At 46.5% G+C, this 27,715-nt stretch overlaps 1 protein-coding gene across 1 annotated transcript in view; it reads left to right on the top strand.

Moving 5' to 3' along the window:
* Positions 1-27,715, top strand: part of CACNA1B (calcium voltage-gated channel subunit alpha1 B) — a 292,665-nt gene that overhangs the window by 75,070 nt on the left and 189,880 nt on the right. The window contains exons 4-6 of the mRNA XM_063144790.1: positions 1,670-1,761; positions 6,831-6,983; positions 11,172-11,356. Of these exons, the coding sequence (XP_063000860.1) occupies positions 1,670-1,761; positions 6,831-6,983; positions 11,172-11,356 (430 nt within the window). The remainder of the gene's footprint in view (positions 1-1,669; positions 1,762-6,830; positions 6,984-11,171; positions 11,357-27,715) is intronic.

Below are 27,715 nucleotides of genomic sequence, written 5' to 3'. Positions count from 1 at the left end.
CGAAGGTGCCAGGCAGCACCTAGTCTGACATTTTGCGCACCGGTGAGGAGGCTCCATTTGAACGGCTGCTAGTCGATTATAGGATTCTGTTTTCCTGTCTTCTGCATAAAAAGGATCTTGGCTTTTAAAGCAGAGCAGGACAGGGTAAATGAACGCAGCCGGTATTGTAAAACCTGGTGTCCCCAGATGTGTTGAGATACAACTCCCATCATCCCCAGACTGTAATGATTGTGTGCTGATTGGGTTAATTGACTTGAGTGAGTGTTCTAGTGATTTGTATAAATGCATTCACCTGACATGGGAGAGGCAGTTTTTGTATGTATCGTGACTCACTTGAAATAAAGGTTATTCTTCGTATGCTGGCTGTAGGAAGTTCTTCTGATATATGAAACCATAAATACTACATGGTCCACACATCTGAAAGGCACCAGGTTGGGGAAGGCAGATGGAGCCTTTAACATTGTGGAGGATTGCGCGGTTTCTTGCATCTGTTTGCATGGCGCACGGATACGTGGCTGAAGTTGAGAGTACATAAGGTGGGAAGAAAAAGAAAATACGTGCACAAAAAGAATTTTAGTAAGCAAAAACACGGAGCTCACTCAAACCCAACCGGCTCCGGCTCTCCAGAGGAAGGACACCAGCTCTGGCTGAAGTTGACACCGAGTTTAATGAGCCGTTTCAGACTGCAACACTTTGTTTTTAATCCTACCCCAGAAGCTCATATTATAATATTTCTTTATTTATTTCATTTACAGTATATACAGTAGGGTGACCATATTTGGGAAACCAAAAAAGAGGACACCTAGTGTGTGTGTGGGGGGGCGGCAGCTTTCTGAGTCCTGCAGAAAGTACGTTATTCTCCCGCCACCTTAAAGAACCCGATTGGAGTGGAGGAGGGGAAAGGATTTCATTCTGCACCACCACCATCCACTCCAATTGGGGCCTTTTCGATAATGTCCACGAATGACCCACTTTCCCCTTTAAGACCTCAATTGGAGCTCGGGGTGGGGGAATGATGTGCCTCAAGAAAGCATGTCATTCCCTCCTGCCATGCTAATGGCAGCCTTAAAGAGGAAGGTGTGTCATTCCAGGACATTATTGAAAATTATAGAAAATCCCCCCTGACACCATGGAAAGAACAAAAACCAGGACAAATCCGGGGAATTCCTGACAGTTGTTCACCCTAATATACAGCCCTATAGCCGAAGCTTCTCTGGGCAGTTTACAAAGGTTGCACAAAAACACAAAGCTTCAAATCAGCACTGTCAGAATGGGCCCCATTTTGCTTGTTTGCAGGCAAAAATAAATAAATAAAATAAATGAAAAACTTCCACTCTGTGATCCAAGTCTTTTCCAGCTCTGGATTAAAACAGAGCACACTTTTACCTCTAGCCAGGAAATAAATTTCTATAGCCTCTTTAACCCTCAAAAGTTTTCTTTCCCTTCCTTTCTCTGACCTCCGCCACAGGTTATTTTCTAGGTTTTAGCAGAAAAGCACATCCTTTCCCTTAAACTGCCCTTGAATTTTAAAGAGGCCCTTCTCTTGATTCAAGAAGCTAATCAGTAGCTTTAAAAATGATAATGAAGAGGTTATCCAAAATATCCAACGTCCTCCCACTTGAACCCATAATATAGTCTCTCTTTTCCTCTCTCCCCTTGTTCTCATTAGGATTCTGGCCACAGCTGGGACCCAATTTGACCTGCGGACTCTGAGAGCCGTCCGAGTACTAAGGCCATTGAAGCTTGTCTCAGGAATCCCAAGTGAGTATGGCGACTTCTACGGCAGCCCTCCCAACCTGGTACTCTCCAGATGTGTTGAGCTCCAGTTTCCATCATCCCCAGCCAGGCCATGCTCTACCCCCTGTACATTTCTTCTGTACCTTCTCCAGCTCAACAATGTTCAAATACCCTTCAAATACTTTTCAAATACTTAAAAGGTTGTCACACAGAGGAGGGCCAGGATCTCTTCTCGATCCTCCCAGAGTGCAGGACACGGAATAACGGGCTCAAGTTACAGGAAGCCAGATTCCAGCTGGACATCAGGAAAAACTTCCTGACTGTTAGAGCAGTACGACAATGGAATCAGTTACCTAGGGAGGTTGTGGGCTCTCCCACACTAGAGGCCTTCAAGAGGCAGCTGGACAACCATCTGTCAGGGATGCTTTAGGGTGGATTCCTGCATTGAGCAGGGGGTTGGACTCCATGGCCTTGTAGGCCCCTTCCAACTCTGCTATTCTATGATTCTATTTCCTGAGAAAGGCTCTTACACAAGTCCAGACCAGCTTCACCTTGGATGTGGTTAAGATTCAGAGATGAGCCTCTCCATCAGATCTTAGGGAGTAGACAGGATGGTATGGAAGGAGATGGTCCTTTAGGTAACCCACAGCTGAGATGCAGAGATGAGCCTCTCCATCAGATCTTAGGGAGTCGACAGGGTGGTATGGAAGGAGATGGTCCTTTAGGTAACCCACAGCTGAGATGCAGAGATGAGCCTCTCCATCAGATCTTAGGGAGTAGACAAGGTGGTATGGAGGGAGATGGTCCTTTAGGTAACCCATAGCTGAGATGCAGAGATGAGCCCCTCCATCAGATCTTAGGGAGTAGACAAGGTGGTATGGAAGGAGATGGTCCTTTAGGTAACCCACAGCTGAGATGCAGAGATGAGCCCCTCCATCAGATCTTAGGGAGTAGACAAGGTGGTATGGAGGGAGATGGTCCTTTAGGTAACCCACAGCTGAGATGCAGAGATGAGCCCCTCCATCAGATCTTAGGGAGTAGACAAGGTGGTATGGAAGGAGATGGTCCTTTAGGTAACCGACAGCTGAGATGCAGAGATGAGCCTCTCCATCAGATCTTAGGGAGTAGACAAGGTGGTATGGAGGGAGATGGTCCTTTAGGTAACCCACAGCTGAGATGCAGAGATGAGCCCCTCCATCAGATCTTAGGGAGTAGACAAGGTGGTATGGAGGGAGATGGTCCTTTAGGTAACCCATAGCTGAGATGCAGAGATGAGCCCCTCCATCAGATCTTAGGGAGTAGACAGGATGGTAGGGAAGGAGATGGTCCTTTACATAACTCACAGCTGAGCCATTTCGCCTTCACGCCAGCATTCCTTTAATTTGTGGAGGAGGCAACACTGGCATGGAGAGGACTAGCAGTGTGGCTTCTTCCCATAAAGTTTGAAGCTTATCATTTCCTACTGGTGGTGTGTGAAGGAGTCACACTGCAATAACAAGGAGAGCCCTCTACATATTTTTACACCGTGGGGTAGTAGGCCCCCCTCCTTCCATGGCACTGGAGGTATGGAGACCACTACAGTCCACTGAGCAGCAAACTGTCTCAGAAAGAACCATCTCTCTTCCTTTTACAGGTGATCCATCACCACCGTATCTTTCAGTGATGGTTTTTGGATACAAATGTGCCCAGCTCATAACGTTGGATATATCAGAAGTTAAATGTTATTTCCTCTGCCGCTTGAAGTGGAAAACTAGGTTCTGCATGTGTGAAAGGCAGCGTTCCCCTACAAAGTACCCCTCCAGATGTTTTGAACTCCCAGGATTCCTAAGCGTTGGTCATGCTGGCTGCCGCTGATGGGAATTGGTCCAAACCATCTGGAGAGCACCAGGTTGGGGAAGACTGGTGTAGGGCATATTTTTCCTTTAGCTCTATCTGTGCCGCAATGGTTTTGAACAAAAATAGACACAAGAATAAGCCAATATGATAGAGTGCAGCCAGCCTTATTATGAGTCAACTTAGAACTCTTGGGAGCAAGACCCAACATTTTTCAAGTGTTCTCCAAAAATCCTTGCAGCTGGTGACCCATTTCTGAATCATGCTGAGAGGAGTTGGCTCAGACGTTTGCAATCGGGAGGGGGAACAATTAATTTAATTTGCATTTTAATGCGAATTTACCTAATTTGCACTTCCCATACCAACACACGCACCGAAACGCAATTATACTTCAATATTCACACTGTTGCAAATTTTGCGGTGCAGTTCACCAATTTTTTTTTAAAGTGCACGTTTTAGGGAAAGCCCTGCACAAAAATGCTTCTATTTGTGAAAATAAAATTTTCACGAATAGAAAATGCAAGCAGTTACCGAAAACTGCTTGCAAAAGCTGCAGTGAAGGGGAAAGTGTCAAGATTGTGTGTAGATGATGAGAAATGCAAATGAGAATGTGCGTGGTTTTGCGCTGCCTTTAAAACGTACAGTGCAAGATGAAACTAACGTTAAGGTTGGCAAAAAGAGAAACTGAGCAAAGCCGGAATTCGGGTTTCTCTGTCCCTAGTTTGCAGACATTTCAATAAAGAAATAAAAGAGATTAAAAAGCGCGTGGCCTCATCAACATTTCCTGGCACATGGCTGCGGTCCTTGCAGCCAAGGAGGCTCCCAGCAGCTGGCTGTAACCGCAGTTCTGTTTCATTCTGCACTGTCTGCATAAAATTATCTGACTCCGATGTCTCCTTGACTTCAGCTCTTATCTCCCTGGCTTTAATTGAAAGTGTATCTTCCGTTGGTGAAGGGCACGGGGGGTGGGGGCGGGGGGTTGACTGACAGCTCTATAGGCTCATGTCTCCTTTTGTGCACCGAGGACAGGATTCAGCGCAAGGAAGTGGCAAGCAAAGTGGAAATGAGAAGGGGATGGTTGGTTGGTTGTGGCCTGGCTCTCTGGTTTTCAGAACACCGGGGTATGACTTAGTTCAGTTGTGGTCAGGGTGGATTTGATTTAAACCAATTTGATCATAGAATCATAGAATAGCAGAGTTGGAAGGGGCCTACAAGGCCATCGAGTCCAACCCCTGCTCAATGCAGGAATCCACCCTAAAGCATCCCTGACAGATGGTTGTCCAGCTGCCTCTTGAAGGCCTCTAGTGTGGGAGAGCCCACCACCTCCCTAGGTCACTGGTTCCATTGTCGTACTGCTCTAACAGTCATAGAATCATAGAATAGCAGAGTTGGAAGGGGCCTACAAGGCCATCGAGTCCAACCCCCTGCTCAATGCAGGAATCCACCCTAAAGCATCCCTGACAGATGGTTGTCCAGCTGCCTCTTGAAGGCCTCTAGTGTGGGAGCAAGGGGTTGGACTTGATGGCCTTATAAGCCCCTTCCAACTCTACTGTTCAATGATTCTATGATTTAAATCATGATTTAAATCACTACTCAGAAAGACTCAATTTAATCATGTGACTTCCCCCCCCCAAAAAAGTGCACTTTTCCTCGCTATATTTTACACAATTCGGAGTTACGAAAGACTCATTCTTGCTGGTATAATCTTAATATTTACGACCAGAGGAAAGTTTCATTTTTAGAATAGCAACTTTTCAGATTAGTTTTACAGTTATATATAAAAAATACTGATTTGGTTAAACTATTAGAAACACATCATAGATAGGTAATTATGAAATTATTGCGAGGTGAAATATCTCCAGTTTAATAGGTTAATCGTTCATATTTGAACAATTTTTCTGCTGTACTTTATTGGAAGGAGAAAAATAATCTCACAGAAACCTCTGGAAGAGCATGACATTGTGAATGGATGAATGGAATTCATTTACCAAAAAATTTAAACAGTCTCATGCTACATAATTAAAAACTAATCCTTATTTCATGATGAATAACCTTTGGACTGTGATGTATCTTAAATAGAAAACGATCTTTAGATAGATTTTTCCTCAAAAAGCATTTTATTAAAAAAAATCCAATTTAAATAAAAAAAACCAATTTAAATTTAAAAAATCTGATTTAAATTTTAAAAAAACCTTTTTAAAGAAAAAATATCATTGATTTTTATCCACTTTGCCGTGACCAAAATGCTATGATCAAAAGCAGCAGTTATCATGCCTAGGTCCAACTCCCGCCGAGAGCCACCTTCCCTCCTTCTACCAACTGTGGCTTCCGAGGGTACCAGAGGGAGAGGAAGCAGCCCGCCTGCCCCCTGTGTCCACATCCCGCTGAACTTTGCAACTAAAGATCTAGTGCCTGAATTTGCTTTTTTCCTCCTCCCTCCCCACCCCCTTTCCTTCTGTGTCAAGTTTTTTAGATCGTAAACCTATAGGCAGGGGCTGCCTTAAGAACTGTCTTTGTAAGCCGCCTTGGCTTTCAAAGCCTTTTTGGGTCAAAGGCAGTATAGAAATGCTATCAATAAATCAAAAATAACCACCCATCATTAGGCAAATGGGAGTTGAGGTTTGCTGAAGTGACTGCCTCTGCTGAGGGTGGGTTAGGAGCTGCCATTTCTTGCTAGCCTACGGAGGCTTTGTAGTGCTCAGTGGCCGCATTTGCCGCGGGCAGCGTGACCCTGGCCCTTTTGAAATCTTGCTCGGCGAGCCATGGTCCAGGGGTGGCAGCTGCGCTTTGCAGCTGCACAAGGACCCTGGTTCCAGCTGCAGCATCTCCGGGCAGGGCTGGGAAAGACCCCTGCCTGAAACTCTGGGGAGCTGCTGCTGCCAGCCAGTGGAGGCAGCACTGGGCTACTGGACGAAAGAGCCACCTGGGTCCCTTTTTAATTCAGCCCATTATCCATATTGGAGTCTGACTTTATCTCTAGGGGAGGGCTGTAGTTCAGGGTCAGGGTGCCTGCTTTGCCCTCGTTCAATCCCTGGCCTCTCCAAATTGGGCTGGGAGAGGCTCCTGCCTGGCACGGGTCCGGTGCTGCCCCTCAGCCCACCTTTGAATTAAAACCTGGGCCACTTTGGCAGGTTGCGTTTGTCGCTGGACGCCGCTGAAGCCTGAACTCTGTGCCCAGGCGATGCCTCCCCGTCGTGAGCTGCCTTGCAACGGAAGCCCCTCCGCCTGGGCTGACCCCCCCTTTGCTTCTCCTTCTCCAGGCTTGCAGGTTGTCCTCAAGTCCATCATGAAGGCGATGGTGCCGCTCCTTCAAATTGGCCTCCTCTTGTTCTTCGCCATTGTCATGTTTGCCATCATCGGGCTGGAGTTCTACATGGGCAAGTTCCACAAAGCCTGCTTCTCCAACGAAACAGGTGAGAGGAAGTGGCTTTTACTGGCAACGGCGGGTGGCGGTGGAGAACAGCAGCGGCCCAGAAGGCAGAGGCTTTCGAGGAATGAGCAGCAGTATGAAGAGGACGTCAAAGAAGTCCACGGCCCGATATTTTGTGGCGAGAGGGCCTAGTTCTGTGCCCCTCCCAATGTCCTTGGGAACAGAATAAATTGTGCATAATAAGGGGGCAAAATGGTGCAAGCTTGCATCATTTATGCAGGCGGCAGGGTTCAGCTTTTATCCGCATAAGGTTTGGCTTCAGTTCGGTGCAGATGTTTTAATTCGTTTTATTTATTTATTTATTTTATTACATTTATATACCGCCCCACAGCCGAAGCTCTCTGGGCGGTTTACAACATTTAAAAATGGTAAACATTAAAAGTATACAAAATTTAATAACCTTCAAAAACATAAAAAAACAGTATAAAAACAATAATATCCATTTAAAAACAACAGTCCTGGGGTGCATTAAAAACAAACTTAACGTTGTTAAATGCTGTTAAAATGCCTGGGAGAAGAGAAAAGTCTTGACCTGGCGCCGAAAAGATAACAATGTTGGCACCAGGTGAGCCTCATCGGGAAGATCATTCCACAGTCGGGGGGCCACCACCGAAAAGGCCCTCCCCCTTGTTGCCATCCTCCGAGCTTCCCTCGGAGTAGGCACTCGGAGGAGGACCTTAGATGTTGAGCGCAGTGTACGGGTGGGTTCATGTCGGGAGAGGCATTCCATCAGGTATTGTGGTCCCAAGCAATGTAGGGCTTCATAGGTTAAAACCAGCACCTTGAATTGGGCTCGGAAACATATAGGCAGCCAATGCAAGCGGGCCAGAATCGGTGTTATATGCTCAAACCTCCCTGTTCCAGCTATCAATCTGGCCGCCGCATTTTGCACAAGCTGCAGCTTCCGGACCTTCTTCAAAGGCTGTCCCAAGTAGAGGGCATTGCAGTAAACTAATTTGGAAGTTACCAAAGTATGGACAACTGAAGCTAGGTTATCCCTGTCCAGATAGGGGCATAGCTGGGCCACCAACCGGAGTTGTTAGAAAGCACTCCGTGCCACAGATGGTTCTAGGAGAACCCCCAAGCTACAAACCTGCTCCTTCAGTGGGAGGGCAACCTCATCCAGAACCGGTTGAACGCCCCCCATCCGATCAGAGGAACCACCCACCAGCAGCATCTCAGTCTTGTCTGGATTGAGTTTCAGTTTATTAGCCCTCATCCAGTCCATTGTCGCAGCCAAGCACCAGTTCAGCACATCCACAGCCTCACCTGATGAAGATGAGAAGGAGAAGTAGAGCTGCGTGTCATCAGCGTACTGATGACTGCGCACTACAAAACTCCGGATGACCGCACCCAACGGTTTCATGTACATGATAAACAGCATGGGGGACAAGACCGACCCCTGCGGAACCCCATACTGGAGAGACCATGGGGCCGAGCAATGTCCCCCAAGCACCACCTTCTGGAGCCAACCCACCAGTAGGAACGGAACCACTGCAATAACTGTGCAGTGTTATGCTCAGGCGGTGTTGAGCATAACGCCGTTAGGTCATTTTAAGCTCTGGATGGAATGGTCTTCTGGAGTCCCTCTCACGCTTTAGACACCTGTGTGCCGAGTTTCACTTGCTTCCCAGCATGGTAAGCCAGTCCTACTGGGCTTGGGGGGCCTCTTGCTCATTCAGTTGCCTTAATTGTATTTAATGTTTTATTTGCTTGGAGACGCTGAGTTTTATATGTTAAAGACTTTGTTTTTTTTCTTGAACTCTGGACATTTATTGTCTGTTTTATGCCTTAGGTTCAGTTAATTGTTCTAAATTGCAATGACCGATGGCTTGGTGCAAATAATAATAATAATAATAATAATAATAATAATAATAATAATAATAATAATTTGCCTCAAAGTCCTGTCCTGATGGCTCCACTGAACAGCTGATGCTGGGGGTGGGGGTGTCACTGGAAAGGAAAGGAAAGGAAAGGCCATCACCCAGATCAGTGGTACAGCCAGGTAATTGTAACCCTAGACGTGATGGTCTTTTTCTGCCTGCCCTCCTCTTTCGATGGCATTGTGTATTCCTTCACTTCAAAACGTGGTGAGCCAGCCCTCCTGCTTGCCTGTGGAGTGAGACCGCAGACCTGTGCTCCCAAGTCCTGCCCTGAGGGCACCCCTGACAAAGCAACCAGGGTGGGGGACACATTGCTGCATCTGGGCAAGGAAGAATCATAGACTCGCAGAATAGTAGAGTTGGAAGGGGCCTATAAGGCCATCGGGTCCAACCCCCTTCTCAAAGAGAGGGCTAGCGTCCTTCCCTCCTTCCTTCATCACTTGGGGATACACGGACCCCTGTGTATTGCCTCCTCTGTCACCGGTTTTGTGAAAGGTGTGCCTGCCTCCTTTCTGCCCCTGCCCGTCAGGAGGAGAACGGCAGTGCCCAAATGAAGGTGGCTCATTTGCCCTGGAGCGTGCCATCCGAGTGCGTCGGGGTTTCCGACTCATTTAAGCAGCTTCTGGTTCACCCCGAGGAGCCCTATTAGCTCGACCCGTTCTGATGTGCTCAAAGCCACGCGGGCTTCCTTGGGAGGAGCAGCGGTATTCCAAGCAGTGAAAGTAGGTCAGGGAGGGGAGCCATCAAATGAAGCAGCCTCCCGGAATATTGATGGGAAGCGAAGAATCGGACGGTGGGGATTGATTTCTGAGGCAGGAGCTGTGATGCAGCAACAGAGCTCACCGGCACTTGGACATAGAGACCGGGGGGGTGGGGGGAAGGCCTGGCCTCGCAGCCTGGGCGATCCCTAGGGAAAGGAGAAGTGAACTGGGTTGCGGGAGGAGGGGGAAGCATCTGGACTTGCGATATAGCTGATCGCCTTGAGTGTGGACACAAGCCCCGGAAGTAGCCAGGCTTCCAGCCTGCTAGAACGTTGGGTGTCAGCATCCTGACACTTCCATGGGAGACGTTTGTTTGTTTTAGCTTCATTCAGTTCATCACATCTCGCCCCAGTGGTTTCAGAAGCGCCTCTGGGCATGTCTACACCAGCCCTATATCCCAGGAACGTTCCGGTGCATCCAAATGACACACAGGGGATCCCGGGAGCAAGCAGGGATGATCCCTCCATTTTCCTGGGATAACCCTTAGGTGTAGAAAGGGCCTCTGTGAGGCTCAGGTTACCGGCATCTTCTTCAACCTGGCTTGTTTTATTTTGGAGCGTTGGAGCCCTCAAGAGCAAAGGTCGGAATGACGGCTTCCCTTCCCGCCTGGAAGGGATATGGCTGACATAGCTGGACAAGATCCAAAATCCCTCCAGCAAAATGAGGACGTGAGCAGTCAAACATATCCAAGCCCCAGAGAGGTGGGGCATGGCGTTCCAATTAGGCCAGAAGTTTCAACCATTCTATTTTCGGCATTTTGTGTGTGTGTGGGGGGGGGGGGGGGTAAACGAAAAATTGGGCAAAAGAGGCCGGGAGAGATGAGAATTTCAGAGAATTTTACTCCTTGGAGAGGGGGACAGGATTTCCCCATACCTTTTTAAATGTAGCTGGTTGTTGAGGGGTCTTCTTTCTTTCTTTTTATTTTTTTCCAAAACACACCCGGCATTTTCAGGAGCCCAGGAGTTCTTCCTGAGTGCTCCTTGGAGAGCGTGAGGTCACATGGTCTCCAGTAGGCATTCACTAAGAACTGCTGGAGTCTTCTCAATGCTGAGCGAAAGGGCTGTTCCTTTGAAAAATTACAAAATAGGAAGAAGCTCCCTCAGCAACCGGCTATATTTTAAAAAGGTATGTGGAAACCCTGGCCCTCTTCCCAAGGAGAAAATTCTCCAAATTTCCCCCCCTCCCTGCGAAAGAGGTAGGGGAGGTCACCTGACATCTACCCTGACTTGCCAAAGGTCCTTTTATTGCAAACGTTTATTTCATTTGTTTTTGCTTATTTTAATGTATTAGTTAATTCATGTTTTTTTAAATTTTTTTAATTGTAAGCTGCCATGATAATATATTTGAAGGATGCTTTGGATTGCAGCTCCCATAATCTCTAGCCAGCAGGGCCGATGAGCACGGAGGATGGGAGTTGTAGTCCAAAACATCTGGAGGGCACCAAGTGGGGGAAAGATGCTGGAGATGACCCATTGACCCATTCCTCCTCCTCCGCCTCCTCACTCGTTCTCACTTGCTTCTTCACAGGGGAGAGGCTGGGAGATTTCCCATGCGGAGAAGAGAGACCGGCCAGGCAATGTGAAGAGGGAATGTGCAAAAAGTACTGGGAGGGCCCAAACTTTGGGATTACCAATTTCGACAATATCCTGTTTGCGGTACTCACCGTCTTCCAGTGCATCACCATGGAGGGATGGACTGACATCCTCTACAATGTAAGTACAACCAGCATGGATTCTGTAGCTCAGCTACATCACCGTTCTTTGCACTCCTGGTTGGGTGTGTTTTGATTTGGTCTTGGATCTCAAAGGTCGTGGGAAGGGAACTCGGAGGGTCATCAGATCCAGCGGTGAGCAGACCTCGACTTGTGAGGTCAACTTTGTTTTTCCGAGAACCTCAAGTTCTGCCAACCAGAACCTGGTACGAAAGATACACATTTTGAACTAAAGAATTCTGAGCCCAGGAATTCATTCTGAGTACCAGAACAGAATGCAGCTGACTCCTTCCATACTAAAGAAAAGAAGTCAACATTTCAGCAGTATAATTTAGGACAGCAAGGGTCTTGGTGGTCATAATTTTGTTGCTATTTTTGTTCATTAATTGGGAAGGATTTTTTTTTATTATTCCTAATCTACTGCAAATCATCCAAAGATCTTCCAGTAGATCCAGACCTAAGGCCTGCCAACCCGTGATCGTGTTCAACCCCCTGCTCATTGCAGGATCTACAATGCAGGGTGCTACTACAGAATCGTTGACAGATGGCCATCCAGACTCTTCTTAAACACTTCCTGTGATGGACTGTCTGCTTCCACCACCCTCCTTCCTAAGGCAGGCTGTTCCAGGGTTGAATGACCTTGACTATGAGGAAGTTTCTCCTAAGGCTGAGTTGAAAACTGCTTTAGTACGATTTTCGTCCATTGGTTGTAATCTTGTTCTCTGGAGCGACAGATGAAGTGGACTATGAAAAATAAGGGTTGAGGATAAAGGAATGGGTTAAGGAAAAGACAATGTGGAAGCGAAGAGAAATGGCCATAGGAGGGGAGGGGTAAGCAGAGATAGCCAATGCTTCCCTCGGATTATCCCCGTAGCACTAAGCTTTCGCCGTTGTTGTTGGTTTTGCTACCGGGCGACAGTGATCCTTTGCATACCAGGAAGTGAGTTTAAGGGGGGTGGGAAATGTAAAAAAAAATCATTAAAAAATCAACAGATGACCCAATTCAATTCAAATTTGGTATGCTTAAAGCTCTCCCTAATATCTATCACTGTGCCAATTTTAATGGCACTGAACTGAAATGCCTTCCCTTGTGCACCCTTCTGCACATTCACTGCATGACCTTTTTTTTTTTTTGCATAAGCAGGTATCTTTTTGTGTAGGGCTGTAGAAACAAGTGCACAGACAGCATGGAGCTCACATCCATTTCAATTCATCCATCCCAAACTGTTCCAGCAGGCTCTCAGCAAAGGAGAAATCACCCCCCCCTCCCAAGTTTCCTTTGCAACTAAAGCAGGCTGACATTTTCACCCCAGCCGTTCCCATGCGTGTGTGTGTGGATTGCTTCCAGGTGAATATCGTACCTTGCAGACATCCTTCATTTAATAACCCAGAGCTGTGGGCATTTATCAGCGAGGACACACACACACACACACACACGGCCCAGGCTCCTGCTGTGAGCTGTAGCAATTGCAGCACAAAGAGCCACTTTACACAACGCTCTTCAGGCAAGGAGATTTTTCTCTGTCAGGGGGCAAAAATGAACCCGTGAAGTGGCCGTGAGGATGTTCGGGAAATGCCTTCCCTTGTGCCTTCCTCTGCACATTCACGACGTGACATTCCTCTTCATTTCTGCCTCGCCCACCCCTCCGCTCGCTGCCAATAATTCAAGGGCTGGCTTGTCAATAACACGCCCTCAGCAGCCACGACTACATTGACGGGAACATCTGTGCAAAGGCCTGCATATGCATCATAAATTTTGCTTGGAAAAAAATGTGTGTTCCATGTTGGAATGTGGGAACTATTATTTTTTTTGCAATTTGGGGGCAGGCAACGAGGATGCACAATTCAATGGGGTGGGGGGGGAGGTAACAAGCGGGGTACCACAGGGCTCGGTCCTGGGCCCAGTGCTCCTCAACATTTTTATTAATGACTTGAATTAGGAGGTGCAGGGAATGCTTATCAAATTAAGGTGGGATAGCAAATACCCTGGAAGACAGAAACAAACTTGAATAGTTGTATAGAAAAGGGAATTTCAGCAGGTGTCCTTGGTATGCGTGCAGCACCCTCTTCAGCGCAACAGTTAACGCTGCAGGAGCCCTGCCCTCTGGACTAGATACAAAAGAGGGCAAGGCTCCTGCAGCTTTAACTGTTGTGATGAAGAGGAAACTTCACCAGGTGCTGGATGCATGCAAATGACACCTGCTGAAAGTCCCTTTCCTATGCAACTGTTAAAAGATACAGGAGCCCTGTCCTCCTTTCCATATGGTCCCCCTATGTTGGAGGCAGGGCAGCTGCGCTCAGAGGTGGTTCTCTCCCTCCACACACACAGAGGATGGATGGAGGGTCAGGCCCGTGGGTTTTCTCTGGGATGCACCCAGGGCAACATGCAATGTGTTTGCTGCGTGCAAATGTGGAGCTGGTCTTAGTGCATGTGTAACCCTGGGAGGAATGGATTAGGCTGACATACAACACTGGACTCTCCAGTTCAGTTGGAGTGTTTCAGCAATCGTGTTTCCCATCAGCCTGGTTTGTTCTAGTTTTCTACCAGCCAAAGGGAGTAGGCTAACCTGGTGTTTCATGTGTAGTGAGGGGAATTGAAGGTATGTGAATGCACCCTAAGATAAGCTTAGAAGCCACTGTTCTTCTGGTCTCTCTCTCTCTCTCTCCCCCCCCCTCCTTCTGCCTGATAATAAATTAACGTGTCATAAAAAGGCAAGGGACTGGACTGGAGCTTCTCACTGAACACACAGATCTTTGTTTCTTTTTTGCTTCATTTGTTCATGGCTTAGGCTTTTACGGGAGTGTTTCCTTTTAATTGAAGCCAGCGAAAGCTTTCGAGCACGGCTTTATCTGGAAAGTGATTTATGCTGGAGGCAGAGTGATTAAAGCATCAATGAGGCAAAGGGCTTTGAGGAGAAGCAGGGCGGGAGCTTCATTCTTGAAACGGCGGCACGAGAGCACCGTAAACATGGCTTCCTGCAAGGGCTTCTGGGGGTTGCATCTAGGGACGTGCGGATTTTGCCTAATCCATCCCATGTGTTTTGCAGACTGCCCAGCAACTTTCATTCCATCATCCACTCATTGATAGAATCAGATTTCCCCCCCCTCCTTTCAGAAAAGTATGACTGCCACAATTTTCGTAACTTTTGCTGGTGCCCAATACTTTGTGTATTTTTGTTAGTGCTACGCGGCAGAGGTTGAAGAGAGATCAGACGTGTATGAAACGTGTCGGGGGAAGGGTTAAAAAAAGGTGTATGTATTAGTATATTTTCCAGTAACTTCCATACAGTGAAATTTGCAGACAATTCCGGAAATTGCTGCAGAATCTGCATGTCTAATTTATAGAAATCTAAAGTCATTTAAATTCATTTCAGATTTATTCGGCATACCTAGTTGCATGCAGAGACTGACACATGTGAAAAAACACATAATGGCTGACATCTGTTACTCAGAGGACCTTTTCTTCTGTCGCCCCCAGATTGTGGAACGGCCTGCCGGAGGAGATTCGTAAAATTAACTCTCTCTCTGAATTTAAGACAGCTTTAAAGACTAGCCTTTTCCGGCAGGCCTACCCAGATGAATGTGAAATCAAGAATTTTTAAGATGTGTTGATTCGTTGTACTAATGTTGTTCCCCGCCTCGATCCAAAGGGAGAGGCGGGTAAGAAATAAATTTATGATGATGATTTTTTAAATTTATTTATTTAAGGATTTTTATGCCGCCATTCAGCCAAAAAAGGCTCTCACGGCGGCTTACAAAAGTATTTCTTGACAGTCCCTGCCCACAGGCTTACAATCTAAAAGACTTGACACAAAAGGAAAGGAGATTGGGAGGGAGGAGGAGGAGGAGGGGGAAAAGGAAAGCAAATTCAGGCACTACAATCTTAGTTGGAAAGTTCAGCAGTTACAGGTGACAGCAGGAGGGAGGGGGCTCTCAGCTGGAGCTGGACCCAGGCAGGATGGAGAGGTGCCTGGCTGCTGCTTCCTCCTCACTGGTGGCCTCTGCAGAGACAGTTGATGATGATGATGATGGAATGATAAGAAAGTACCAGAAGACCATAGAGTCCAATCCCCTTGCTTCGAGGTAGGAAACGCCCTCCACCCTCATGACACACTGATCACTTACACCACGGGAAAACAACCCGGTGCCCTTCAGGTGTCTTGGACTCCAACTCCCATCAACCCCACTGGTCAGGGATTATGGGAATTGCAGTCCAAAGCATCTGGAAGATCCTAAATTGCCGACCTCTGACCTCTACACAATAAAGAGCACAGCCAGCCAGAAACAGACCACAGTTACAGGCCAGAAAAGTTGCGACAGTGCATTCTCTTCCCCTCCTTATTGTTTTATTACGATTTTATTAGAATGTAAGCCTATGCGGCAGGGCCTTGCTATTTACTGTTTTACTCTGTACAGCACCATGTACATTGATGGTGCTATATAAATAATAATAATAATAATAATAATATAATAATAATAGTTCCAAGAGCCTTCGGCAACATGAAAAGGGTTGACCGTGTGCATATCAGGGTTGTCGTTGCCCTAGGAATTGGAGAATTAACAAATGTGTTCTTACTATTGCCTGTGAAATGGTGGGCAGTTTTGATCTCTGTTTGACTGTAGACGGGTGGATTTTTCGTTGCTTCAATTCAGTTTTTTGGGGTGGGTGGGTATTGGTGTTAAGACATGTATGCAGGGTATAAATGACTCCTCCCCCCGTGCTTTAGGATCTCCTCTTGAGGGTTACAATACACCATCTTTATGGATGTCAGAGTTGCAGTCTTTAGGATCAAGGCCCCACCACCACTTCGTAAAAGAACGTTTTAAGCTAGACTCTTTTTTTTCTCTTGGAGTGGAGAACCTTCTTCCTGTTGAGGGCTGCAGTAGTATGTTTTCGATCCAGATTTACCCAGTTCACACCTTCTGGATCGAACACTTGACAACTTGACGTCAAAGTCCCTACGTCCCAAGCTTGCAGTGTGGTTCATGGACCCAAAAATATGCGTTCAGCAGCATGCGTCCGTTTGAAAACCGTGCGTGAAAAAGATGCATACTTTTGAAAAAATGCATTTGTGGAGAAGAATGTGAACATTTCAACCGTGGCCATAATTGATCTGTACGTCTGGAAAATACTCTTGAAAAATATGCACGGATTTTCGTGTGAAAAGGAAAAACCAAAGCTCGCAATCTGATACGGATTTGAGCCTGAACCAGCTTCAAGATGGAATTTGTGAAACCTCAGCGAGCTCAAGTTTTGCTGATTCTCACGTCCCAACATGGCGCCTAAAGTAACTCTTTGTCTCGAAATTGCCTGGCTTAATTTGGTTCAATTATTGTGCCTGTGTGCAGAATTTAGAGATGGGTGCGCAGAGTATGTGCTGCACTGTGACTAAAAGCTCTGGAGTGCAGAGAGCTGGGCCATTGAGGAGAGAATGCCACCACTCAGGCCAGAGAATGAGTCTTGAAGAGCTGTTGGTTATTGCGTATGGAAAAGGCTCCTCTTCTTGAAATCCTGTAACCCAGCCTGCTATCACATACCCATTTAGAAGCTATTTTCACTGCCAGGGGTCACTAACGTACAAATCTCTAACTATTAAGATCTTGACGTCGGAGTGAACAGTCATATTTATGTGCACCCGAAGCTTTCTGCTTGCTGATTGGTTGGGGGATGAGCAGAAATTTATGCCTGATCCTTTCACACTGCACAGGGGTCTCTTTCTTCTGAATTTACATCATGAAAAGAGGGAAAGGGTGGTGGAGGAGTGCTTAGCCAGTAAAAAAAACACCAAAACACAGATTGCCAAAACAAGGACAATAATAATAATAATAGTAATAATAATAATAATAATAATAATAATAATAATAATAATAATAATAATAATTTATTTCTTACCCGCCTCTCCATTTTGATCGAGGCGTGGAACAACAGTAAACAGTAAAATACATAAAACTGAATTAAAATAACATACATTGTTAAAACATCCTAAAAACATTCTAAAAACATCTTAAAATTCCACTGGATAGGCCTGCCGGAAGAGATCAGTCTTGATAGCTTTCTTGAATGCTAGTAGACAGTTAAGTTGACGAGTCTCCTCCGGCAGGCCGTTCCACAGTCTGGGAGCAGCAGAAGAGAAGGTCCTCTGGGTAACAGTTGTTAATCTAGGTTTTGCTAGCTGAAGTAGATTTTTTCCCAGAGGACCTGAGCGTGGGGCAGATTGTATGGGAGAAGGCGATCCCGCAGGTAGCCTGGACCCAAACCAATTGTTCTTCAAGAGTGAGGTGCTTTATTAAACCAAGAACAGAGAGAAGTGAAGGGTTTTTGTTTTTTGCCGGTGCTGGTTCTCGACACTTTTCTCAACCGCGGCCTGTTTTGAAAATGTTGTTTTGAGCTGGAAGGCAGACATGTGGAGAGATGCTAATATTCTAACTGTGTTCAGAGGAGGGCAACCAGGATGATCAAGGGTCTGGAAACAAAGCCCTATGAAGAGAGACTGAAACAACTGGGCATGTTTAGCCCGGAGAAGAGAAGATTGAGGGGAGACATGATAGCACTCTTCAAATACTTCAAAGGTTGTCCCACAGAGGAGGGCCAGGATCTCTTCTTGATCCTCCCAGAGTGCAGGACATGGAATAATGGGCTGAAGTTACAGGAAACCAGATTCCGGCTGGACATCAGGAAAAACTTCCTGACAGTTAGAGCAGTACGACAGTGGAACCGGTTACCTAGGGAAGTTGTGGGCTCTCCCACATTAGAGGCCTTCAAGAGTCAGCTGGACAACCATCTGTCAAGTGTGCTGTAGGGTGGATTCTTGCATTGAGCAGGGGATTGGACTTAATGGCCTTGTAGGCCCCTTCCAACTCTATGATTCTTTTTCTTCTGGGGAAGCTCTTGTGTTTATTCCTGGGAATGATGAGTCCACGACTGTTTTGTATAAGAAGCTGCCAGGATGCTGGGGGTTGTAGTCCAGCACATCCGGAAGGCATTAGGTTGGGGAACGGTAGACTTCATACTGGCAATTAGAAACACTTCCTGCATTCAAAACATGGAGAAAATCCACTCAGTTACTTCTCTTTAGCTACACGGATACCATTTTTGGACTGGGTTTTAATCATTTTAAAGCTTCAGTATAAAACAAAATTGCCATCGTTCCCCTTCTTTCTCACACAATTGATCGTGCTCTGTTAATATTTAATAATTGAGAACAAGTATCTCCCCACTAATAGATATCATCATGTAAATAGATGGCTGAATACAACTAGATTGCTTATTGTCCAAATATTCTATTAATAGGCCACCCAGGCTGTAAGAAAATGTGTTTGTTCGTTGCCCAAATTTTACTTTTGAAAAAGCTGGAGAGTGCCCAGAGGTTGTTTTTTTTAAGTAATTGAGTTTTGTTATATGACTTGTGATCTTTCCAGAGCTATACTGGTATTAAAAGGGGAGTTTAAAAATATTACAAAGATGACTAATCGGTGTGACATGAGAGTCAAGATCACGTTTTTTTTTTTTCTGAACAAAATCTAGGTTTGTCAAATAATAATGTGTCAGGGTCATGAGTTTCATCTATCTATTGAATGTGTTTGTAGTGATCAGAAATTACTTCATGAAATTATTTTGATATTTGTTTTTAGCTTGCTGTGTCCCAAAGGCTCGGATTGTATTGTAATTGGAGAATATTATTTTCAATACCTCAGATTTTTTTTACAAAGTTTAGAGAAGTGGGTGGGGGTGGGAATTGGGGGGGTCTCTATAATCTTTTCACAAGTTAAAGGTCTATTTGCAAGAGCTGTCCTTCTTATGAACAGGAGGGTGAGGCCTTGAAATAGGAAGTGCTGTAGCAGGCATAAGATGGACCTTCCCTGAACTACTCATCTAGAGTATCATCTAGAGTATTGCGTCCAGTTCTGGGTTCCACAATTCAAGAGGACGCAGACAAGCTGGAGCGTGTTCAGAGGAGGGCAGTCAGGATGATCTGGGAACAAAGCCCTATGAAGAGAGGCTGAAAGAACTGGGCATGTTTAGCCTGGAGAAGAGAAGATTGAGGGGAGACATGATAGCACTCTTCAAATACTTAAAAAGTTGTCAAACAGAGGAGGGCCAGGATCTCTTCTCGATCCTCACAGAGTGCAGGACACGGAATAACGGGCTCAAGTGACAGGAAGCCAGATTCCAGCTGGACATTAGGAAAAACTTCCTGACTGTTAGAGCAGTACGACAATGGAATCAGTTACCTAGGGAGGTTGTGGGCTCTCCCACAGTAGAGGCATTCAAGAGGCAGCTGGACAACCATCTGTCAGGGATGCTTTAGGGTGGATTCCTGCATTAAGCAGGGGGTTGGACTCGATGGCCTTGTAGGCCCCTTCCAACTCTGCGATTCTATGATTCTATGATTCTACTCTCAGAGCAAGATTAGCGACACGGAGAAGGCAAAGTGCAGTTCCGATCCTGTTCTGAGGTCATGGGCAACTAATTGAGAAAGGTGTGAGGAGCACTCACCCCATGTAAGCGACGTGCCAAACTTCACTCAGAAAAGACCCCAAATTATCCTTTCCCCCAGTTACATCCGTCTCTACACCCTGTTGACTCCACCCTAGGGATGGGAGGTAATTTTTAAGCCAAATTCCCACTTCCCACATGAATATGCAAACTGAAACACAGCTACCCTTTCGCTTGCCCTCTTCTCCAAATGTTGTGATGCAGCTCTCAGCTCTGAAATTGCATTACAAATGTGTGTATCAGGGAACGTTACCTACGAAAGTGATTGTGGATTTTTGGGTGTTAAAACATTATATCAGACTGATGCGGGAAAAAGCATGGAATGGAGTTATTTATTTATTTAAAATATTTATATCCTGCCCTATATCACTAAGATCTCAGGGCGGTGTACAGATAAAAACATATAGTATAAAACAATAAATATACACAGTTAAAAACAAATTAAACCATGATCCAAGTTAAAACAATATATAATTTAAAAGGTGTTGAATAGATTTGAAACTGACATGGGCCGGCTAATTGAAACTGACATGGGCCGGCCATTTGAAACTGACATGGACCGGACATTTGAAATTGACATGGACCGGACATTTGAAACTGACACGGAGCAGACATTTGAAACTGACACAGAGTAGACATTCGAAACTGACATGAACCGGATATAGACTCAGTCATCCATCCCTACTGGACACTCAAGAAGAGCTTTTGCTCAGCCCCAATCCACCTTAGGTCTCATAGTATCCTCCCCACTACACTATCATCAAGCGACAATTGAACATGACCAAATGTATCTGCAGAAAGTTGCTTATACCAAGTCATTGCTCCACCTAGCTCTGTAGTTTCTGAACGTTGACTGGCAGTCGCTCTCCAAAATTTTAGGCAGGAGCCTTTCCCAGCCCTTCCTGGAAATGCAAGGGGATTGAGTGTGAGATCTTCTTCATCCAAAGTACATGCTCTGTCAGTAGGGATGTAGGAATTTTGTTAAATTTGTTCCATCTATCTTTTGTGGACTGTGAGGCGTAAGGATGTTGTGGCTGCCCAACCAGGTCAGGAGCCCAATGGACACCCCACCCCCCCGGTGGCCATCTCTCCAGACCCAGGTGTTCGTACCTTTACTCTTGTGTAAACGGGGCCTTTATGGCTTGCTCAATTTCTGGGGCCTCCGTTTCCAGAGCCTTCATTCGCACCTTTGCTCTAGTGTTAATGGGGCCTTTACAGCCGCCATTTTATGCAGCAAGGGAAATTATATAATTTCCAGAGCCTCCAGTCTCATGCACAACGGAGGCTCCAGACGGGGTTGGATGGCTGCAAGGTGCTCATTGGATGCTCTCTGAGCTGCCAAAGAAGCATCCTACGAGTTGGACCGGGATGAATTCGCTCATATCTAGTCAGGCGTCTTTTGTTCGGTTGCCTACTCATTGAGGGCATCAGTTTTTTTGTATGAGAACTTTGTTCATTTTCCGATGTTCCCTAATTGGTCCGCAAGTCTGCGCGACTCGGAACAACCCAGCCTGCTGTGGAATCTGCAGGTCAGATGCATAGAAATCCAAGCACATTTGAATCCATTGTGTATTTCTCTGACATCCTTATCTGTCACTGAGCTCTACAGCCGTTCACTCTCTTTCCTTCTGCCTTCCCCTCCAGCAGCAAGTGGTGTTTGCTTTGATGCAGCCATTTATTCCTAATTAACATGTCCTGCTGTTTTATAAAAGGCAGTGGGAGGCAAGAGAGATAAAGGAAGCATTTCTTGGCCAGCCTGTAATTTTTGATGGCGAATTAAAGCATTCACAGTGGCACGGAGGAAATCTCATGAATAAGGCAGTAGGCTGGGCCCACCACACTAGCGCCGGGGTGGATGCATTTTTTATTATTCAGCCCTGTTAGTGCATGGTTGTATTGATTTGTCGGTGCCCTAAAGCCTGCGGTTTTCTCTCTCTAGCTTTCTAGGTTTTTCTTTCTTGGGGGAAGATGATGCACAGTCCTGGCTGCCCATCTCAAGAACGATATCATGGGGGCTTTAGCTAGACCTACCTGTTAGTCCACAACAGAGAGGTGAAGATCTCACGATGGTTTTATTGTGAGGTCCCTCCTCTGTTTACACGCGGTGTGCGACGACCTCATTATTATTATTATTATTATTTATTTATATAGCACCATCAATGTACATGGTGCTGTACAGAGTAAAACAGTAAATAGCAAGACTCTGCCGCATAGGCTTACAATCTAATAAAATCATAGTAAAACAATAAGGAGGGGAAGAGAATGCAAACAGGCACAGGGTAGGGTAAGCAGGCACAGGGTAGGGTAAAACTAACAGTATAAAGTCTGCACAACATCAAGTTTTAAAAGCTTTAGGAAAAAGAAAAGTTTTTAGCTGAGCTTTAAAAGCTGCGGTTGAACTTGTAGTTCTCAAATGTTCTGGAAGAGCGTTCCAGGCGTAAGGGGCAGCGGAAGAAAATGGACGGAGCCGAGCAAGGGAAGTAGAGGCCCTTGGGCAGGCGAGAAACATGGCATCAGAGGAGCGAAGAGCACGAGCGGGGCAATAGTGTGAGATGAGAGAGGAGAGAAGAGGAGAGGAGAGAGAGGAGAGAGGAGACCTCAGAGGGAGAGGCGTCATGCCCACCATTTAAAAAATTTTATTAAAGGGGAAGATGCGCACGAGCGCTTGTGTGCTAAAGATAAGAGCTTTTTGTAGAAAAATAATTATTTTTCCCGCTCCCCCACTCCACCCCTGACGGGCGCAGTGCTCCTGAGGAGCTCTGCGCCCCATATGCGGGTCCCGGCTCCTCACGAGGAACCGCGAGGAGCCAGGACAAACCATGGCACCTGGCCACACGTTCTGCTGTCTCGGGCTCAGCCTGAGACCGTGGAAAAACTGGACCTAAATAATAATAATAATAATAATAGTAATAGTAATAGTAATAGTAATAATAATAATTCTTACCTGCCTCTCCACTTGGATCGAGGTGGGGATAAAAATGAATACAAAATACATTAAAAACTGATTAAAAACATACCATACGTGATTAAAACATCATTAAAACATCCTAAAAACAATCTAAAATTTCACTGGATAGGCCTGCCGGGTAGGGCTGTATCCCGGGGCCAGGGAGGGATCATCCCTGCCTGATCCCGGGATCCCCTGTGCGTCATGTGATCGCACAGGGACGAACCCAGGGATCACCCCGGGATTTCGCCCCGTCTGGCTATGGCCAGAGAGATGGAAAAGGTGCAAAATTAAAATAAAAGTAGCCAAAATGTCAAAGGGGTTAGTGCAGCTCCCCCACACAGAAAGGCAGCAGTTCCGAGGCTTGTTAGGTGAGAAAGATTATGACTTACAGGGAGACATGAGAGAGGTTGACAAAGTTTATGCATGTGGAGAAAATTGGGATTTCGGAGGAATCTGTCTGGGGGGTGAAGCTGACCAAACTTTCAGCAGTTTGCCCAAGATTCCAGCTTGCTAACTCTATCTGGATGAGTCAGGCCACCTTGGGGACTTCTGTCCCCCCTCAACCATAAAATCACAATTTACCCACATTGCTGTTGCCGCTTATTTGATTTTGCACAAATCGCAGCTGTGATTTGCTTAATTTTGCACAATTGTACCTGCAAATGCTGATTTTAGAAAGAAAGAAAAAAACCCTGAGAAATTCTCTGAATTCCTGGGAAAAGCCTGTGGCTCAGCCCGCCAAAGCAAGCTGAGCCAGGGGCTCTGGGGAGATCTATTGAGGGTCAGTTTTCCTTGCAACACCTGTCCCTAGGAGAAAATGGAGAATGAAACCTTTTCTTCCCCTCTTATAGCAATAGAAATCTGTTCATGTTAATCATGGGAATGGTACTCTACAGACTTCTGAAAAGTGGGCCCAGGCCACTGGCCCTGGCCTGGCCTAGCCTACTGTTGGTCCCACCCCTCAGAGTCCCAAATTCATGGAAGTTTCAGCAGAAACAATGGCACCAACAGAGGTGATTCTATGGCACTGGCTGGGTCTCCCTTGGAATTACCCAGTGAAGCTGATGGGCAGTTCACTTGGGAATAAGCTTCGCTAAACTTCCTTCCAGCTGGACATCAGGAAAAACTTCCTGACTGTTAGAGCAGTGTGACAATGGAACCAATGACCTAGGGAGGTTGGGGGCTCTCCCACACTAGAGGCCTTCAAGAGGCAGCTGGACAAGCATCTGTCAGGGATGCTTTAGGGTGGATTCCTGCATTGAGCAGGGGGTTGGACTCAATGGCCTTATGGGCCCTATCCTACTCTATGATTCTAGGGCAACTTGGCACAAGGAAGTGAAAAAAATCATCAAACCTACCCCCACTCCACCCATGTTTCGCTCCTTGGCTTCCAAATCTCCAGATATTTTATATCACTAGCCACGCAACATGGAATGCCGGTTGCTGGGTGTGTGTGCTCAGAGAAGGGAGGCCTCTCAGCTTTGGACCATATAGGCTGCCTGTAATTTCCTGTCATCTCCAGAGGCCCTGTTGTGTGTCCCATCAGGCTAGGTTGGTGGGTATTTGAGACGGGGCCTTTTTGGTAGTAGCCCCCTTAGCGTGGAACTCCATTCTTGAGGGACGTGAGTTTGTCTCCTCCTTTGTCTTGCTTTAGACCTGGCTTTGAATCCTGTGTAATGTTTTGTTCCAATCTTCAGTTTTAACGACACCGCTTTAAAGAAAAGGCAGCTGAGAGTAATTTTCTCTCTCTATCTTTCTCTGCCACTTCAAGTGGTTACTACTTGGTTGCCTTCAACAGCCTGGCTGCATTCCTGGGACAGAACAGTTCATGAGAACGACGCTATATCATAACATAGCGTGGTTCCCAGGGGCATTCTTGTAGGGAAAAAAGAATGGATGGTTCTCTTCTTTTTTTGGGGGGGGGGAAAGAAAAACCCTCAGCCCTCTTCACTTGCCCACTTTCATGGGGGACAAATGGTCCTGCAAAAGCGTGTGTGTGTGTGTGAAGTCTATCCAGCCTGGCTTTGACAACATTGGAGTTTTAGAGGAGATGAAAAGTGGCTTGAACTCATGGGAAGACACCCGGGTGAAAGGACATCAGATGGAAGCATTTCCTTCCTAGCATTTTCTTTTATAAAATGGGAGGAGGGAGGAACCCACGCCAGCCGAGGGTGGTGTGAAGAGGCATTCCTTAAAACGGGGGCATTTTCGTCAGGCAGCCTTTGGCTTTTCCATCTCCTTCCTCTCTCTTCTCCATCTTTTTTCCAGCTGGCAGGTTAGCAAAACTCACATTAACGGGGTGGATTCAGGACAGAGAGTGCCAACCTCATGCCCCAGTTTGGTATATATAGTGTTTAGCGGGGGTGGTGGTAGTGGTGGTGTTCATTCCTGGTTTAATACTAATTTTTGTCTAGAAATTTATAGAGCTTGTCTTTGCCTATTAGCTGTGTTTATGAGATGATCGATTCTGACAGCACTATTAGCAAATTTGTCTTCTGCTGCATGCATGGTTAGCAGCTGGGTTTTCCATTGCCTTAGTCCTGGAGCCTTTACGCTGTGAATGAGGGCCGTATTTTCCCTTCTCATCACTTATTTTCCTACATTCCTGATAGGTCAAAACGTGGGCATCGATACAGTTAGGACTTTAGGACAGACTTTCTGGGCCAGCCCAAGAGATTTTGCCGCCTGAGGCAAAGGACAACATGGCACCTCTTTCCCATTCCATTTCCCATTCCTGGTCTGGCAGTTGAATTTTCCTCCAATCATGGCTATGGGATAGTATCCGTCATTACACCTGAGGCAGCAAGCTAGTTCAGGGGCGTCAGGACAGGTGGTATGGCATACACAGCTTTGTCCTCCAACAGAAGGAACAGCCAGGAAGTTCACAAAGACCAGCCGGGAGGCTGCCATTGTTCTCTCCCTCCACAGCACCTGTCACCTGAAGCAGTCGCCTCACTATGCCTAATGGTAGGGCCAGCGTTACTCATCAAAATGGACAGGAGAGCCCTCAAACGTAGCAGGGATGGTGAGCAACATTTTGATGTAAGTGCCATCTAAAGATCCCATTCATAAGACCATTAATTCCAGAGTCTAAAATTACCTAACCGCACCACTGGCTCTAAGGGATCCCATTCTAGCTGAGATTTTCTCCAGGAACCGTGATGCTCCTCATGTCATTATTAGCCCTGTGATGTACCATCTTCGAATTGAGGCAGCGGCAGCTATTGAGTAACCACCAGGATGGGAGAAGCAAGAACTGTGTAGGGTTAGGAAAGATTAGCATTGCCTAAGCCAGCAATGGGCAGCCTGTAGGCCAAAACATCACCCACCCAGCATAGGCAGCCATGAGGTACAGTGAGCATCGTAGCGCAAAACATCTGGAGAGCCACCAGCAAAGCTTCATTCAAAACAGGAAGCCATGATTAGCCTTTCCTGTTGAAGAGAACCAATGGCCTGCCTTAGAAGGCAGAGCCGTTCTAGCACTTAGAAACACTGTGAGCAGAATTGTGGTTCCACCGTTAGAATCCTAGAATCCTAGAAAAGTAGAGTTGGAAGGGGCTTATAAGGCCATCAAGTCCAACCCCCTGCTCAATGCAGGAATCCACCCTAAAGCATCCATGACTGATGGCTGTCAAGCTGCCTCTGGAATGCAGACTCTCTAGTGCTTATTCAACTCATTTCCTCTGGCAGGACCTCTGAAGAATCCTAGAAAGTAGAGTTGGAAGGGGCCTATAAGGCCATCGAATCTAACCCCCTGCTAAATGCAGGAATCCACCCTAAAGCATCCCTGACAGATGGTTGCCCAGCTGCCTCTTGAATGCCTCTAGTGTGGGAGAGCCCATGATCTCCCTAGGTCATTGGTTCCATTGTCGTACTGCTCTAACAGTCAGGAAGTTTTTTCCTGATGTCCATTGGGAATCTGGCTTCCTGTCACTTGAGCCTGTTATTCCATGTCCTGCACTCTGGGATGACCGAGAAGAGATCCTGGCCCTCCTCTGTGTGACAACCTTTCAAGTATTTGAAGAGTGCTATCATGCCTCCCCTCAATCTTCTCTTCTCCAGGCTAAACATGCCCAGTTCTTTCAGTCTCTCTTCATAGGGCTTTGTTTCCAGCCCCCTGATCATCCTGGTTGCCCTCCTCTGAACCCCCTCCAGCTTGTCTGCGTCTTTCTTGAACTGTGGAGCCCAAAACTGGACGCAATACTCTAGATGAGGCCTAACCAGGGCCAAATCTGCCCTGACTGTGAGCTCCCTCCAGCAAGAAAGTGGTCCAGGGGCTGTCACCTGTAGTTTTAGGACTGCCACTCCCCCCCCCCAAACAGAGTGTAGCACAGCCTTCATAGTTTGGCAGTTCAAATTTTCATTTGGTTTAAATAAATAAAAACACGGAGGGGACATATAATTAGTTCAGGCACTTCGAAGCCAAGTTGCAATTGCTTGGGTGCGCTGGGGACTGGTTCGACTCCAGCATCCATCCTGAATGCAAGCAGTCATGGCGTTCTTTGGCTAAAGCCCGCTGCACCTGTGTGCCATTATCTTGTGTCCGCCACCTGGTGCTCTGGCTTTTACCGCACGGCATTGAAGAGAAAGGAGTTGCTACCGTAAGCACCATTATTGCTTACACTGAGCCAACTTCAGCGTTCCTCCAGCCCGGAGCGCTTTATCCTTGTGAAGCTAAGCATTCATGCCGGGGTGTGTGGCTATCACAGGACACTTAGCTGGGGTGGGGTGGGGGCTCGCTCTCTGGTTTTATCTCTTTATAGGGCCATAGCTAGACCTAAGGTTTATCCCAGGATCATCCTTGGTTCGTCCCTGCCTGAGTACTGGATGCCCTGTGTGGCGCTTAGATCATAGAACCATAGAATCATAGAAAAGCAGAGTTGGAAGGGGCCTATAAGGCCATAGAGTCCAAC

This window comes from Elgaria multicarinata, chromosome 19 (genome assembly GCF_023053635.1).
Source record: "Elgaria multicarinata webbii isolate HBS135686 ecotype San Diego chromosome 19, rElgMul1.1.pri, whole genome shotgun sequence".
In the NCBI taxonomy this organism is placed as follows: domain Eukaryota; kingdom Metazoa; phylum Chordata; class Lepidosauria; order Squamata; family Anguidae; genus Elgaria; species Elgaria multicarinata.
This window is presented reverse-complemented; position numbering and strand designations above follow the sequence as displayed.